We start from the raw sequence: 18,599 nt of genomic DNA, 5'->3' as shown, positions 1-18,599 counted from the left end.
TGAGTCTTTTGGGAGTGAGAGTGGGAGTGAGGAGTGTGAACGCAATGCCAGTCCTCAAATAACATGTGCAAGACTAGTAGCAAATAATAGCCACAGGAGTATTGCTGATTTGCCTTAAAGTGGTTGTCAGGACTACTGAAACGGCCGATTCTAATGATAAATTACTTTATAGAACACCAACTACTGGAGAATTATCTTCCACCGAATACGGTCGAGCCATTTAACGGGTTAACGTAAAACTCCAAATGGTGTTTCCTTTATTTCAGTTGCTCACAGTTCAAAGCGGCGCAGAATTTGCATTTAGCATGGGCCAACATCCACACAAAGCCCTACCCGCCTCAAGTTTGTGCAGGGTCGAAGATTATATTTCTCGCCCGCTGCACATGCTCAGTTTTGATCCCTACTTGAAAGTGGCGAGAGATTCCCATCAAAGGTCCTTATTAATCCGCAGCCCCTGGCGACTGCGAGGTCAAATCGTGGGAGTTTTGCCTTTAAAACCAAACAGTTCTGGTCCCGCTTTCAAAGCTTTATAGAGACTTAAGTGGAGTCAACTGGGACGACTGCAGAATGTGTAAACAGTGTTCCTCATCATCTGTGGCTCAGTTCATAGCACCCTCGCCTTTGAATCAGAGGGTTGTGGGTTCATGTCCCACTCCCGGAAACCAAGAACTGTGATTGTACTCAAAAAGAGTTGCAATCTGTGACTGTTGATAACTCGAAAGAGTATCATCTGTGCATCAGAAACATAATACAAGTCCAAAATCGTCCATTGATTCAGGCAGAAATCTTTTCTTAAAGGGGGTGCAGGTAATCCTTTGCAGCTTATTAATAGGTGTAGCTGTCCTATAGCACAATGAACAGGATGTTGAGTTCATTCCAACCCCCAGGACAACGGCGATCCTTTTTTGACACCAGAATTCTTTTTTTGCCCAATCTTCCCTCAAGTTTTCCGCAGATCAGTTGAAGAATTCAAACGAACCAAATATTTTTTCCAAATTCCTTGACCTCTTAAAATCTGTTTCATACATTTAAAAAAAAATGGGACGCCCCACCCCTCCCAATTCTGAAAATGTGTTCAGAGGATCACGGAATAACATTGCCCATCATTCAGCCCATCATGCCTGCATTAGTTCTTAGGTAAAAATGATCCCACTCCCCTCCTCTTGCCCCATAACCCAGTACATTTGTTTCCCTCCAAGTATTTATCGGATTCCCTTTTGAAAGTTACTATTGAATCTGCTTCCATCAGCCTCTCAGGCAGTCCATCCCAGACCATCATAATTTGCTGTGTAAGTAAATACATCCTCATGTTGTCTCTGGTCCTTCCGGCAACCTGTATCCCTGTTACCTTGCGGTCGTCTTGCAATATGTACTATTACTACCAAAGGGTGACCTTTTCCCAAAATACAAGGCGATTTCTGAGCTCGTCATTGTGAGGAGACAGCAGCCTGGAGTAACTTAGCTGCCATTCTTTTCAGAACACATTTTACCCGCGTTTCAGAAGTCGAATTAAACATATTTCTTTAGTTGCTTTATTAAAAGAAAACACACTTTGTCTTTTTTGGCAAGATAATTGGATCCTTGGCAGAATTATCTAAGCCACAATTTCCAACAGAAAAGTTACTAACCTTGTCCAATTCATTAAAGAGGCACTAAGTTGGCAGAACAGGAAAGAATTGTACAGTCGCAATTGACAGCTCTGGTATTGCTGCCAGCACTGGATATAGACCAGAACATTGTCTGTTCAAATAGCCAGGATTATGACACCTTTGATTTAAAAAACATACTCGCAAGATCTATTCAAGACTTTTAAAGAGAAAATTTCAAAGATCTTGCTACACCACTAAAACATCATCAGCAGTGACTCATTGGGTAGCCCTTCCACCCCTCGAGTCAGAAGGTTCAGTACGAAGGGAGTGCTGCACTGCTGATGGTACTGCCTTTCAGATAAGACGTTAAACCAAGGCCTACCCTCTTAGGAGGACACAGGGGATCCCAGGGCACTATTTTGAAGAGGAACAGGGGCATTTTACCGGGTGACCTGGCCAATAATTACCCCTTAACTAACATCATAAACAGATTGTCTGACCATTATCACATTGCTGCTTGTGGGGCAGCCATATACTTGCAGGCCTGCTACTCCACAATCGAGCCAATATAGAACTGATCGTGATTAACATGGCAAACGCTTTTGTTGGCCTTTGGATGTGTTGCCAGTAATCTGACCTCTCTCTATCAATGTCATAATTCAGTCAGGCGTGTCAGCATATTTCCAGTATGACACAAAGCAAGTAAACTGACTGTTACACTTTGGTGGCTTGATGACAGACTTAGTGGATTTTTTTTATTTGCACACACAGAAAGGAAAAGTAAATGCTAATCCAATAATTTTTCCTTTTGAAAACCAACCTACACAGAGGCAGGAACTGTGTAAATGCAAGATGGTTGCACACACAGGACACTTTCTTGGACCCTATCAAAAAAGGTTCCAGATCCTGTAGCTCCCTCACTTCAAGAGTGAGAATGTCATGGCTTCATGCTGCAGTCCTACGACTTGTTAATCTACACTGACACTCCCCTGCAATACCGAGGGAATACTGCACCACTGGAGGGGCCATCTTCTGGATGTTAAACGAATGGCTCCAACTGCTCTCTCAGATGGATGTAGAAGATGAGTTCTCCCAGTGTCCTGCCCAATATTTAACCCTCAACCAACAAAACAAATTAGCTGATCATTTATCCGATTGCTGTTAATGGGACTTTTTTGAGCACCAATAGGCTACCTATGTTTTCATATATTACGACAGTGTAGAACACTTCGAAAGTATTTTGCTGGTTCCGAAATACAGATTTGCAGAGACTTGGAAAATCTTTCTTAAAGGTTGCATTGGACTGATCTTAACAATTTGAGTATAGAACACCACCTAAGTTGAGAGCAAAAAACACAGCAACATACTCGTACATGTGATTCAGTGGCCCATCATGCACTGTCCGTAAAATGCATCTCTTATATTTCAAAAAAAAAAATTGCCTTGTGCAAGAAATCTAAATCAGCTCCATCAGTACAGTGACAAATACACCCTTGACTTCCTTAAGCAAATCACAGCTAAAGTTTCACCAATTCCTTCCTGCTTAAACCTGCACAATGATCTGTTCCTGTTCGAATCAAAGTTCAAGTTACTAAAGTACCAATGCGCCTCACAAGCCCAGACATCTCACAGGATGGAGGTATTGCAATTTTGCTTATTCCAGCAGAATTACCACATTACTGAACAGCAGAATGATCAAAAGGGAGTGAGTAATAATGTGAAGAATTGACACTGCATCAAACCGCCTGTATGTCTCAGTGAGAGAGATATGTTTCTTTCAGAGTTATGCAAATATTGTAATGCAAAGAAGGAAACTTTATATCACTTCTCATGGGAGGGAGCCATTAAAATGTTAATACACAGAAATCTTTTTTCTGGCAAAGAAAATATTGGCTCAATATAAAGATTATGTTAGAAAGGTAATATTGTGGATATATAGAAAGCAGGGCTTGATTTTAAATTCTCCAACCTGCAGGAGAGGCAGTTAACATGGAGACTGTTGTTACCCACTTCTTTCTTGCCCTGAGCTGGTTTGCAATTCCAAATTGCAGGCGGCAAGGACACCCAACCGAAGCAGGCCAAGTCCCCTTTCAATATGCAGATCAGGCTCTGGTGACACCCTGACCTGCCATTTTAACCTGAGGGCTAATCAGTGGAGTGACGGTCTCTTCCCTGTCAGAGAAAATCCAACAGCAACAGCAGCCAGGACCAGATGCTGTCCAGCAAAGTAAGTTTAAAAACATTTTTTTTTAATTTTAAAAGAAAAGGTTTCCTTGTGAGGCAGTAGGTGCAGGAATGCACCTCCAGGAATTCCTCAAGGAAACTTTTGGCCCCCCCTGCCCCAGGCTTCTCCCGCTGACTGTGACCTCCTCCACGGAGAACTCACCTTGTGCTTGCATAAAGACCGTAAAGTCAAGCTACCAGCAGGAACCTCCTGCCACCCGATTTGAAATGGTGGGACCTGGTTGCCCAGCCAACTTCCTGGCCGCTTCGGTCTGGAACAAGCAAGCGGGAGGCTATTGAGAACCCAGCCGTTAAAATAACTGCCTCATTCCTGCCCGGAAGTTAAAGCTGAGTTTCAAAAAAAAAGAAAACTTTGTGCTTGCTGCTTTATCCATTAAGCAATACATGTTAATAATCCATATTCCCATGCTTTTTGTTCTTTGAATGTAAATCATTACTCCACTTTAGTAAGTTCACTTTTGGGGACAGGGAGAATTCATGTGGCACTATTCGACGTACAGAGTGAGCGTTCTCTAGAAGGATCCCCAGGTCTCACTATCATTTGCCTAGATATTGGTTAGAAAAGCAGCACTCCAGCTCTGCTGACAGAAGCAGCAGTTGAGGCTACACCTCAAAATATCTTGCATAGTCAGCCAATTCATAAAAGAATATATAGCAGCTGACAATGGCAATATTGGATTCTATTTCTTCTGTCAGCTCCCAGCCCCACCAAGAACATGGCTGAACGATCAATATTAATGTCGGGAAACATGGGCAGTAACTACAGTTAGCAGCAAAGTTACAACCTAGGCAAATGTATGAAAGGATGGACAGCCATGAACATAAAAACAGGACTGTTGCCATCTAGCCTCTTTGGTCTGTCCCACCATTTAATTAGATCATGGCTAATCTGTTTCTTAACTCCATCTACAAACCTTAATGCCCTTGCCTAACAAAAATCTATCAATCTCACTTTTGAAATGTCCAACTTATTTTGCCTCAATGAATTTTTTTGAGGGGGCTGGTGGGGGTGGGGGGTGGGGGTGGTGAAGAGAGGAAGGGGAAGGATAATGAACTTATAATTGCAGCTCCATCCAGTGAGTTCCTGATCTAAAGTTGTTTCAGCAAGGGTGGAGAAGAAACAATCTCCTAATGGGCAGGAATTCACAGCCTTAAACCTGCTTCAAACTGCAACCTTGTTCAGAGCAAGCATTACAAGTGAAAATCGAACATTAGCACAGAGTGTTTCTTATGGTGCACCAATCAATGTGAACACTGGCAATAACATGAGAAGTGCTTCCTTCTTCAGCATTGAATTTCTTGAAAGGGAGAAACAGCAAACATTTACGCAGAAGCAAACTGTTTAGTAGTGGTTCAGAGGCTAAACAAGCCGACAATCTAAAAAATCTTGAACCCTGAAGGCAAAGGAGAACCCGCTTAACATTTCAATGCAATCCCAAGCTCCTCACCATTCCTGATCTATCTGGATATCAGAGTACATCAGTGTCCTAATAAAGTTACCTTCACTCTCCTCCAACAACAAATACTAATTATTGTTAAAAAATTATGGGCTTGCAGACCTATCCTTCTGCTTATTCACAAATGCTCTCTGTGCCAGGTAGCTGTTAACAAAGTCACAAACTTAATCAGTCAGACTTGCTCCAAGAATGAAACACAGGGGATGTGGACTGCCCACCAGTGATTAAATTTCTTGCTGATGTGCTGACTCATCTAGGGGAACAGTTCCATGGGCACTGACCATTTTTCTGTACCTCAGCTAATTGGCTGCTCTTCACACAGGCCCAGAGAGTGGATGTCAGCATAACCAGGGCGATGTGGCCAATTCCAACACTCAAACTACTGCCCTGGTTAGAATCAGTTAGCTCAGCACAGCTGGAAATCGAGCTTAGCACCTTCTACATCTAGGCATAGCTCTGTGTCACTCTGGCAGAACTGCCAAGCTGAAACATATGGGCACCTACAAAGAAAATATTACTGTCATTAAGGAGAGAGGAAGGAAATCAGCTTTTTACAAAAGAATCAGAAAGAAAAAAAGATTTGCATGTGTGTAATGCTTTTCATGACCACTGAATATCCCGAAGTGCTGTACAGTCAAAGAAGTAGACACTGTTGTGATATAGAAAACCAGTATATACTCCAATCATTATGCCAAAAACTGAGAAAAGAAATACAAGCTTGATGCAGTGTTATTTGCTCTATGGCCTGGTATAGTGCATGCTGACAATAACAGAGTCATGTTTAATTGGGATGAGTTACATTAAAGGGGCATTGTCACTATTATAAAGTTGCTTGGTGCAGCTTCTTGGTGCCCATTAACCCACAGTGTCATTGTGAACATGCTTTATTATGTTGAATTATTTTGGCCTAAAAACAAGTAAGAGTGGCAGTCAATTACTTTTCCTTGTTCAAAAAAGAAAAAATAAACTCTTCAAAGTAAATGAATGTTGAAAGTAGCCCTTTATTCTCAATACCATAGTCACGTAACTTTCCCATGAATTTGTCTTTTGAGAGACATTATGATAGCAACTCATGGTCAAAGACATGTTCATACAACTAGTCTTTCTTCTTAAACAAAAACAGAATTACCTGGAAAAACTCAGCAGGTCTGGCAGCATCGGTGGAGAAGAAAAGAGTCGACGTTTCGAGTCCACATGATCTTCAGTTCTGTTGAAGGGTCATGTGGACTCGAAACGTCGACTCTTTTCTTCTCCACCGATGCTGCCAGACCTGCTGAGTTTTTCCAGGTAATTCTGTTTTTGTTTTGGATTTCCAGCATCCGCAGTAGCTTTTTGTTTTTATCTCTAGTCTTTCTTCTTCTTCAGTTCTCTGCCCGATGGCAGGTCTGACCCACAGCACTGTGATCTTCACCACGGGTAGGGCAAGGAGGCAGGTCCCAAATCCACCCCAGCTGGAACAGGGATCAAACCCTGTGCTGTAGGCACTAATCTGATCCACAGCAGCCATCCAGCCAACCAAGCAGACTCCCCAAGGAGTCAGGAGTTGCTTTGGCAACATACACTTTTACATGCGTGGTGTAGCCTGGAGCTATGAATAATGATGGTAGAAGTTCTGATTTCTTTGCATCACATAGCTGACAAGGAACCTCTCCCCCTGTTAGTGCCTGCCATTGGTGTACATTGGAAGGATTTACAAATGGATACTCAACCTGCTTGGCTGTGTTATGAACTCACCTTCCTGGGCCATTGAGACTTGGAGTGGGTCTTGAACCTGAAGCTTCTGGCTCAGAGGCAGGGATGCTACCCACTGCTCCACAAGATCACCTACCTAGTCTTTACAAGGGTCAAAAATAACTAGATAGGACCATAAACCCTTAGACAGGATAAAGTGAAAAATAGGAACTCCGAAGTAAAATGCTGAACGCAAAGAGTTGAATGCCAAAAGTCTGATAGAGAAAGTGAAGGGCTGCAGCAAAAACTCAATCTTTTCTCATCTCCCAGGATGCTTCTATACTGCAACTTTTACATTCATAGTGAAGCAATTTCAGCTTTGAAGAGATGTTAAACTTTCAATATAACTCAGGAATCAGATCCCTGAAGAGAAACAGCAGCAGCCCAGTAGAGAAAGTTGGGCTATTAATATTGTATGAAGTACAATGCCACAATATCAAATCTAGTTTAAAAAGGATTGAAAGGTGCCTTAAGCTCCCATGGCACTTCTGAAGTTCACTTAGGTGTTAAACTAAAAGTTCAGAGCATATACATTTAATTGCTGGGACAGGAGGACTGTACAAACCTGAAGCTAGACGCGTTCAAGTGTTTTATACTGGTCTGAAGAATTGCTGTTCAAGCCAGGCAGTATAAACATGGGAACTGCCTTGCTGAAACCAGTAGTTATTAAAGCATCAGATGCTGACTAACTTGCTGTTAGTTTGCACTATTTTCTATTTCGAATCTTTTCAGGGGCTTGTGCCACTCCGAAATGGTTTCCGTATCATCTCAACTTGTGTCAAATATTTCTCAGTTATAAAGGGCTGCTCTGAGCTACAAGTTCATATTCTGAAGCCTTAAGTAGCTCCACACGTCGGATAAAATGTCAGACCACCGTACATGTTCAATAATATGCCCCTATATGCAAATCGCCCAAAAATTACATGACTTCTGTAACACAGAAGGAAATACAAGCAGACTGTCACAATGAGCAGTTGCTAAATTGATTCATATCCAGTTTAGAGTAATTTAGAAAGTTGCCATGAAAATTTGGGGTTTGATCTTCTTGTTGGTGAAACCTCCCTATTTACAGTGCCTGTGGTTTCATGAGAATTAGACCACAAGTGGCTGTGACCACAAATTAGCACCATGAGCCTGACCTCCTGCTACAAGCAATTTTACCAACATGAACCTGAAGCATGGCTCCTCTGAAACTCTTGGAAAGGTCAAAGGAAGGAGTAGTAATTTTAAAATTCTCATTCTTGTTTTCAAATTCCTTCTTGCCCCTTCCTATCTCTAATCTCCTCTAACCCTCCAAGATATCTGTGCTCCTCTAATTCTGGCCTCTTGCGCATTCCACAATTATAACGGCACCACCATTGGTGGCCATGCCTTCAGGTCATAAGGTCTGGAATTCCCTTCCTACTTTTCTCTGTCTCATTTTCCTCCATTAAGATACTTCTTAAAACCTATCTCTTTGACCAAGCTTTTGGTCATCTGACCTGATAACTGCTTATGTGGCTCGATGTCAAACGTTGTTTTTATAATGCTCCTGCAAAGCACATTGGGATGTTAAGTGGACAACTATTGCCTTAAACCAAGGTAATTCGACCACATGGCCATAGATTAACCCCTGTAAGGGGTCGACTGAGAAAAATCCTGCTGTGAATACTCAAGGAGGAAGGCAGCCTCTGAGCATGAATAGATATTCTAACTGTGCTATGTAAAACAGTTCACATAGGGGACTACAAATCTCTTTCCACTTCTAGCAAACCATGTATCACCCAATCCTCTGGTAGTCAGCTCGCTGAGTCATTACCGCCACTAGCACCAACTCACCCGGACATCCCCATCTCAACCCCTACTGCACCAGCAATTCAATGTTTCCATTGCTAGTCTTTGTAGATGAAACTGGGAATTTGTGGCCATTTTGACCTGTGGCTCTACAGTAGCTAATTGAATCAGATTGTCTCTTACTGTTAGGAGATACTTCTGGGAGGTTACTGGACAGTGAAGGCAGTCTCTTGAAGCAGATGGAATACCTGCTCACCACCACACCCACCAAATCATTTCATGCAAAACACATCAATGTTGGTCATGATAGATTTTTCTATTTCCAGCAGGCTTAGGTCTAGCACAACCAACTGAAAGGTATAGGTTCACCAGAAATGTGCCATTAACCTCAAATCTCTAGGGACACTGTTTTAAAATTAGGGGTCGCCCTTAATAGGACAGAGACGAGGAGAATTTTTCTCTCTGAGGGTTGTGTGACTTTGGAACTCTCTGCCTCAGAAGGCGGTGGAGGCAGGGTCCTTGAATATTTTTAAGGCAGAGGCAGATAGATTCTTGTTAGGCAAGGGAATCAAGGGTTATCAGGGGTAGATGGGAATGTAGAGCTCGAAACACAAACAGATCAGCCATGATCTTATTGAATGGTGGAGCAGGCTCGAGGGGCCGAAAGGCCTAATTCTGGTCCTATTTCCTATGTTGGTAAATCTCAACCCACCCCCTGCCCCCTCCTCACACCCCCATCTCCTGCACAAACCTAAGTTTCTCCACTCCCAGTGGATGAACTTGCCAATTTGTGGGCCATTTTGACCTGTGATTCTGTACTCATCAGCAATTGGAGAGATGGCCAACCCTAGGTTTATTTAACCCTAGGACATCTTATGAACGCCAAGATCATGAGACTCAAACCTAACTCTCTAGGCACAGAGCCAGATTTTCATTAAAATTTATATTCAAAGGGCAGAAAATATGGTGCACTGTTCTAAACCTAGATTAATGTAATTGGCTGGGCAGTGAAGATGGGATTGCAATCCTGTTCCCAATATTATTACATCAATATTATTGAAAACATGTTTAAATAGTTGTGGCCATTGTTAAGTATATATTATTGGCTGATCTACTGCAGCTTCAGGCAAAAATCCAAAATGCCACAGAAGAAAAATAGACTAAATTAAAAAGGCAAAAGTCAGATGTGTGGTAGAATACACTGCCTGGATTGGAATACTTGTCCGGGTGGGTGCAGCTGTAACAGCACTCAAGGGGTTCAGAACCATTCACAGCAAAGTAGCCCCCTTCATCGGCAGTTCATTCGCCACTAGCAGACTGTGCTTGCAGCATCCCCGGAGGTCCCCAGCACCATAGATGCCAGTCTTCAGCCAATTCATATTTGCTTCATGTGATATCAAGAAAAGGCTCAAGGCACTAGATACTGCAAAGGCTATGAGCTCTGACAATATTCCGGCAAATAGTAGCCAAGCTGTCCCAGCACAACCACAACACTGGCATCTACCCGGCAATGTGGAAAATTGCCCAAGTATGCCCTGTACACAAAAAGCAGGACAAATCCAACTCGGCCAATTGCCAATTATCAGTCTACTCTCGATCATCAGTAAAGTGATGGAAGTGGTCATCAATGGTGCTATCAAGTGACACTTGCTTAACAATAACCTGTTCACTGACGCTCAGTTTGAAATCAGTCAGGGCCATTCAGCTCCTGACCTCATTACATCCTTAGTTCAAACCTGGACAAAAGAGTTGAACTCCAGAGGTGAGGTGAAGTGAGAGTGACTGCTCTTGACATCAAGGCAGCATTTGACCAAGTGTAGCATCAAGGAGCCCTAACAAAACTGGAGTCAATGGGAATCAGGGGGAAAAGTCTCTACTGGTTGGAGTCAAACCTAGCAGAAAGGAAGATGGTTGTGATTGTTGAAGGTCAGTCATCTCAGTTTCAGGACATCACTGACCATATGATGGAAGGAAGTGGAGATGTTCCTTGATGATTGCACAATGTTCAACACCATTCGTGACTCCTCAGATACTGAAGCAGTCCATGTCCAAATGCAGCAAGACCTGGACAATATCCAGGCTTGGGTTAACAAGTGGCAAGTAACATTCGGGTCACACAAGTGCCAGGCAATGGCCATTTCCAACAGGAGAGAATCTAACCTTCAACCTTTGACATTCAATGGCATTAGCATCACTGAATCCCCCACTACAAACATCCTGGGGGTTACCATTGACCAGAAACTGAACCGGACCAGCCACATAAATACTGTGGCCACAAGAGCAGGTCAGAGGCTAGGGATCCTGCAATGAGAAACTCACCCCCTGACTCCCCAAATCCTGTCCACTATCTACAAGGCATAAATGAGGAGTGTGATGGAATACTTTCCACTTGCCTGGATGGTGCAGCTCCAACAACACTCAAGAAGCTTGCCACCATCCAGGACAAAGCAGCTCGCTTGATTGGAACCCATTCCACAAACAGTCACTCTCACCACCACCGACAAAAAGTGGCAGCAATTGTACCATCTACAAAATGCACTGCAGAAACTCACCAAGGCTCCTTAGGCATAACCTTCCAAACCCACGACCATCTAGAAGGACAAGGGCAGCATATAGGACATAAGTTGCAGGAGCAGAAGTAGGCCATTTGGCCAATCAGGTCTGCTCCACCATTCAATGAGACCATGGCTGACCTGATAATCCTCAATTCCATTTTCCTGCTTTTTCCCCATAACCCTTGATTCCCTTACTGATTAAAAATCTGTCTATCTCCGCTTGAATATACTCAACGACCCAGCTTCTACAGCCCTCTGCGGTAAAGAATTCCACAGATTAACTACCCTCAGAAGAAATTCCTCTTCATCTCTGTTTTAAATGGGTGCCCCATTACTCTGAGATTATGCCCTGTGGTCCTAGACTCTCCCACAAGGGGAAACAACCTCTCAGCATTTACCTGTCAAGCCCCCTAAGAATCTTATATGTTTCAATAAGGTTACCTCTCATTCTTCTAAACTCCAATGAATACAGGCCCAACCTACTCAACCTCTCCTCATAAGAAAATTCCTCCATACCCAGAATCAACCTAGGTGAACCTTCTCTGGACTGCCTCCAATGCCAGTATATATTTCCTTAGATACGGGGACCAAAACTGTTCACAGTATTCTAGGTGTGTTCTAACTAGTGCCTTGTATAGTTTTAGCAAGACTTCCCTATTTTTATACTCCATTCCCTTTGAAATAAAGATCAACATTCCATTTGCCTTCCCTAATACCTGCTGAGCTTGTATGTTAGCTTTTTTTAGGATTCGTGCACAAAGACTCCCATATCCCTCTGTGCTACAGCTTTCTGCAGTCTTTCTCCATTTAAATAATATTCAGCTCCTCTATTCTTCCTGCCAAAGTGCATAACCTCACATCTTCCCACATTATACTCCATCTGCCACTTTTTTGCCCACTCACTTAACTTGTCTATATCCCTCTGTAGACTCCTTGTGTCATCCTCACCACTTGCCTTTCCACATATTTTTGTATCATCCGCAAATTTGGCGGTAGTACATTCACTTGCCTCATCTAAGTCATTAATATACATCATAAATAATTGCGACCCCAACACTGATCCCTGTAGTACTACATTTGTAGACAGAGAGTTGGGATAAGGGGGTCATTTTCAGGACCATCCTGAAAATGACCCCCTTATCCCAACTCTCTGTCTTCTATTAGCTAGCCAATCCTCTATCCATGCTAATATACTACCCCCAACACCATGGGCTCTTATTAAGTAGCCTTACACGCGTACCTTATCAAACACCTTTTGGAAATCCAAATATATTATATCTACCGGTTCCCCTTTATCCATCCTGCTTGTTACCTCCTCAAAGAATTCTAATAAATTTGTCAGGCACGATTTACCCTTCATGAAGCCATGCTGACTCTGTTTGATTAGATTATGTAGTTCCAAATGCTCTGCTATTACACCCTTTATAATAAACTCTTAACATTTTCCTAATGACAGATTTTAAGCTAACTGGCCTATAGTTACCTGTTTTTTTGTTTCCCTCCCTTTTTGAACAAGGGCGTTACATTGGCAGTTTTCCAATCCTCTGGGACTTTTCCAGAATCTAAGGATTCTTGGAAGATTACTACCAGTGCATCCATTATCTCTGTAGCTACTTCCTTTAATATCCTAGGATGCAACCCATCAGGTGCAGGGGCCTTATTGGCCTTTAGCCCCATTAGTTTCCCTAGTACTTTGTCCCTAGTGATAGTTATTGTGTTTATTTACTCCCCCTCTTTTGCTCCTTGATTATTTAGTATTAGAATGCTATTAGTGTCTTCTACCATGAAGACTGAAGCAAAGTATTTATTCAACTCCTCTGCCATTTCCTGATTCCCCATTATTATTTCCCCAGCCTCACTCTCTAAGGGGCCTATGTTCACTTTGGCCTCTCTCTTCCTTTTTATATATTTAAAGAAGCTCTTACTGTCCATTTTTAAATTACTTGTTAGTTTACCCCCAAAGTTTATTTTCTCCCTCTTTATTATTTTTTTGGCCATTTTTTGTTGTTTTTAAAAAACTTTCTCAATCCTCTGGTTTGCCACTAATCTTTGCCACATTGTATGTCTTTTCTTTTAATTTGATACTATCCTTAACTTCCTTGGTTAACCATGGTTGGTTTACCCCCTTGTTTCAATCCTTCTTCCTCACTGGGATATACCTATGTTGTGAGTCATGAACTATTTTCTTAAATGTCTGCCATTGTTCATCAACCATTTTTTCTGCTAAAATCTTATCCCAGTCCACTCCAGCTAACGCTGTCCTCATTCCTTTGTAATTACCCTTATTTAAGTTTAGCACAGTTGTTTCCAACCCAAGTTTCTCACTCTAAAACTGAATGCTAAATTCTACCATATTATGGTCACTGTTTCCTAGGGTATCTTTTACTCTGATATCATTTATTAAACCTGCATCATTACACTTTACCAGATCGAAAATAGCATGATCCCTGGTTGGATCCAGAACATATTGTTCTAGGAAACTGTTCTGAATACACTCCAGGAATTCTTGCTCGGGGCTACCTCTGCCAATTTGATTTTCCCAATCTACACGAAGATTAAAGTCACCCATGATTAATGTACTGCCTTTTTAACATGCCCTCATTATCTCCTGATTTATTCTCTGTCCTACAGTATAGCCACTGTTTGGGGCCTGTGGACAAGTGTCTTCTTCCCCTTGTTATTTCTTACCTCCACTCATATGGATTCCACATCTTCCGATCCAAGATCCTTTCTTGCTATCATACTTATTCCATCCCGTACTAACAAAGCTACCCCACCGTCCTTTCCTTCCTACCTGTCCTTTCAAAGAGTCACATACCCCTGAATATTTAGTTCCCAGCTTTGATCTCTTTGTAGCCATTTTGTTCTGAATACTACATGCATTTAAGAGCCATTAATTTTGCCTTTTTACCATTTTTCTCCCTTTGATCCTATTTGCTGCTGTTTTTTTTAATGTTTGTACACTCTGTCCCTTCCTGTCACACTCTGGGCATCATTACCTAAATAGCTGCCCTGCAAGGCTGTCATACCCTTTTGCTTTGTAAGCCTACGTATCCCCTCTCCAGAACCCTCCCCCACCCCCTCTATTTTGTTTGAAGCCCTCTCTACAGCCCTAGTTATTCAGTTCACCAGGACACTGGCTCAAGTGAAGCCCATTCCACTGGAACAGCTCCCTTCTACCCCAGTATTGATGCCAGTGCTCCATTAACTGAAACCCAATCCTCCCACATCAATTTTTGAGCCATGCATTTAACTCCTTAACTTTCTTTACCTTGTGCCAGTTTGCCTGTGGATCAGGTAGTAATCTTGAGATTATTACCTTGGAGGTTCTGCTTTTCAATTTAGCTCCTAACTGTTCAAATTCTTTCACCAGGATCTTCTTTCTAGTCCAATCAATGTCATTGATACCAATATAGGATACATGGGAACACCACCACCTGAAACTTCCCCTCCAAGTCACTCACCATCCTGATTTGGAAATATATTGCTGTTCCTTCTCTAGTTCAAAATCCTGGAACTCCCTCCCTAACAGTGCTGTGGGTGCACCTACACCACATGAACTGCAGCGGTTCAAGAAGGCAGCTCACCAGCACCTTCCCAAGGGCAAATAAGGATGGGTAATAAATGCTGGCCTAGCCAGTGACACCCACATCCCATAAATGAGTTAAAAAAAAAGTACACTATTGTAGGTGCTCACAACCACTCACCAAGGTTTTTCCAACAGTATCTCCCAAACTCACGATCTCTACCACTTAGAAAGATAAGGGTTGCAGGTACATGGGAACGCCACCACTGGCACTTGCACCCAAAGTCACCGACTATCCCAACTTTTCCATTCCTAGATCATTGTTGGGTCAAAGTCCTGCAGCTCCCAACTTAACAGTATTGTGAGTGTACCTTCACCATGTGCTCTGCAGCAATTCAAGGAATAGCTCATCACAAGCTTGAGAAGGGAAAATAGGGATGGGCAATAAAAGCTGGTCATGTTGTCAATATCCATATTTCAAGAATGAATGTGTAAAATGGAAAACATCCCTTACTAGGTAGGAATACCTTGGCCTCTTTTTGAGGGTGCCTTTAGTCATTTAAGAGGCATCGGGGAAGGGGGATACTCTGAGGGACACCTGTGAATTTCGAACACTGCTTCAGCTGACATTACCACACTGGCTCAGTCCAGGGGTTTGTGCAGTCTGCCTACCAGCTCCTGGTGAAAGGGTCCTAGATCTGGTTCACACCATCCAGCAACCCCCAACACCCAAGTCCATAAATCTATCATCCAAGCAAGTGAACCAGATCTGGTGAAGCAGATTTGAAACGTTAACTATTTTTCTCTCTCCATAGATGCTGCCAGATCTGCTGAGTATGCCCAGTATTTTTCTCTTTATATCTTAGTGATCAAAATGACTGAGTTCATGGATACTAAGCACATTTGTCTAGCACCTGTCACATCCTCAGGCCAAGTCAAAGCGCTTGGCAGCCAATGGAGTAGTCGTTATCATAATGTACATATTAATACTTTAAAGTATCAGCAGCATTAAAACAACTTAAAGCCAGTGACCTAACAGCTACCCCGCCCCCCACACCACCCGCATGTTTCAAATTGTCACAGCTGAAAATAAGAAAATCCAGTTTACAACACACATGAGTTCTTTTTTTTCCCACACTGGGTTAAATCTTTCGTATTGTGCAGCACTGCCGAAGGCGGCAGCAGTAGCATCACCGCGGGAGCTGAGCAGCACTCCTCCGTGTGAATGTGCCTTTAAATGACACATGTGGAGACAGACATTCCGCCTATTCTGTACCCCACCTTCTGCTGTAAGGGCAGCAGGATTGGGAATCAGGAGGAGCACTTTGCGTTCATCACCTCAGCTGCCCACCTCTTCTCCCTGAACCCTTAACACAGAGCGCCCACAACCGGCCCAATCCTCAATTTTAAGTCACGTTTAACATTGTAAAACGGGAGGGGGTGGGGGGGAGAACCCACATAAATACAGGAGCGTCGAGGGCGGTAAAGATTAGATACTCTCCGCAGATAAGGGGGTTTCAGAAGTGATCAGCAAACTTCTCGGTTAAAAACAAAGTTGCAAAGCGTTACACACGGACACACGCACACACACACAAACAAAAAGTAGCTCTGGAACAGGGGGACACTTACCCACAATCACACACAGCACATCCACCAAGACGAAAATGTTCCTTTTTTCGAACATCTCGGGACGGAAACGTTTTCAACTCCCCTCGGCTTTTCTGCAGCTATTGTGATGCAGGTATTTAAGAAAACAAGAGACTTAAAGGAGTCATAACTTTTTAAACCGTGCAACAGCAACAACAACAACAACGAGGAGCCAGCGACCTGAATATCGAGTTCTTCCGGAATCTAAAGTACCTGTCTTCGATCTAGCAATCCAGCAAACAGGCTACAACAGTTTGTGGACTTTTCCTGTTGACTCCGGTCTTCCTGGTCTCCTCTTTGCGCTGGTCAGTTTCACGGGGAGGTGGGGAGGTTGAAACTCACACGTCGGGGGCGGAACAAGACCCAACTCCCGCTGCTGTCTCCTCGCAACAAGGAACTTTTGGCTTTGTTCTCTCACCCCTCTCCCGTCTCACCAAAAAAAAGAGGAGAGGAGAGGAGAGAGAGAGTGATTAATGAATTAATTAATGAGCCTTCAGTTCGCTCTTGTTCCGATCCAAATGTGGGGGAAGACATCTGACGTCAGGACTGGGAGTCGCTCCCCAGACCTGGCAGGGCTACAGGTTCCTTCCCGAGCGAGAACTCTTTGGGGAGGGTGGGAGCGGTCAGACTGTGCTCCTGAGGTGACAACTGCTGATCCCACGAGACAAAATTCTTCCTCGCTTTTCGTTAAAAAAAAAACAAAAAACTGGGAAGGAAGCGACCGCACGTTTCTCCAAATGTAGGCGGTGGATCATAGGGCATTATTGATGTTGCATCCTGACCTGCTGAGCACACCTTAAAACCCAGGGCAAAGTCTGATTTTGTGGCCTCTTGAAAATAGTTCATGGCTGAGTGCGGGGCGGGCGACCCCGCCGCTTATTTATCTGCAGAATGTTCAAAATCGGATGTCTATCTGCCTCCCTCCGCAGCAACTTCTTTTTCCCCCCATTCTTATTTTCTACGCTCACTTTCCGTTTGTCCAGGAAAGTGTCTACCTCAACTTGCCACGCCATAATTGCGCCCTTTCACTAGTGTTGCATTGCCCAGCTCCTCAGCCCATACCGCAGAGCTGATCAGCTCTACTGATTCCTAAAATGCCATAGGTATCGAAGATAAAGGAAAGAATGTATGACTTCGAAATGGGGGTGGAATGATGTTTACACGTCTCAATCTGGTAATCCTCTTTCTCCTGGAGATCGTGTTTGATCTTTCCTTTCCCTATTTGCATGGCCACAGAGGGTGGACTGGCCTCAGCCTCTACTCAGTGGTAACACTCTTCCCTCTGGGGTTGAGGGTAGAGATTCAAACGCCTCCCCAGCACTGAAGCACATAGTGTAAGCACTGGGACAACGCTGCTCTGTCAAAGGTACCCGACCTTTGGATGAGAAATTAAATCTAATGAGGCCTTCTCAGGTGGATGTGAAAGATACCTATGGAAAATAACTGGCCAGCTCTTCTGCAGTGGACTCAATAGGGTTAATACTAACTTGGCTACTGCGTTTACCTAGAAGACAACAGTGACCACACCTCGTTGGCTGTGAAGAACTTTGGGTGATCCTGAGGATGTGAAAGGTGCTATATAAATGCAATCTTTTCCTTCATTAGTATTTTCTAAAAAAAGATCCCTCCTTGGGTGGTTAGCTTATAGCTCAGGTGCACAGTGTAGCAGTCAGCCACAGAGATGAGGAAGGGAGCAACTTTGATTCAGAGCTGCGCAGTTAACTGATTTCGTCTGGACAGTAGTGAAGGGCCACAACTGAGCAGGGCCTCACCTGCTCATTGCCTAGCTACCCTTGCAGGAGATGTGTGGGTGAGTACATGACCAGACTGTGATGGTTCAAGTGGACAAATAGGCCATCAACATTTAAGATTAATGGTTCATCTGTAATCAACAGCTACCTGAGAACAACTCTAGTTCTAATTAAAGTTTTTAGAGGACTGACAGCTAGACCACATTTCTCGGGTGTTACGAATGCTGGCATGGTCCAATTATCCCTATTGAGTCCTCTGGTCTGTACTGCTTCTGACTGTCTATAGCTAGGACCATGCAATGTGTTTACTCTGTTAAACAGATTGT

The 18,599-nt window shown here is 43.3% G+C and overlaps 1 protein-coding gene across 1 annotated transcript in view; it reads right to left on the bottom strand.

Moving 5' to 3' along the window:
- The window catches only part of plpp2a (phospholipid phosphatase 2a), an 87,939-nt gene extending 70,758 nt beyond the window's left edge, over window positions 1-17,181 (bottom strand). Inside the window, exon 1 of the mRNA XM_078555968.1 lies at window positions 16,505-17,181. Coding sequence (XP_078412094.1) covers window positions 16,505-16,559 — 55 coding nt within the window. The 5' untranslated portion in view covers window positions 16,560-17,181. The remainder of the gene's footprint in view (window positions 1-16,504) is intronic.
- Between the last annotated feature and the right edge of the window lie 1,418 nt (window positions 17,182-18,599).

This window comes from Cetorhinus maximus, chromosome 13 (genome assembly GCF_964194155.1).
Source record: "Cetorhinus maximus chromosome 13, sCetMax3.hap1.1, whole genome shotgun sequence".
NCBI lineage: Eukaryota > Metazoa > Chordata > Chondrichthyes > Lamniformes > Cetorhinidae > Cetorhinus > Cetorhinus maximus.
The sequence above is the reverse complement of the archived record's forward strand: the minus strand, read 5'-3'. Positions and strand labels throughout refer to the sequence as shown.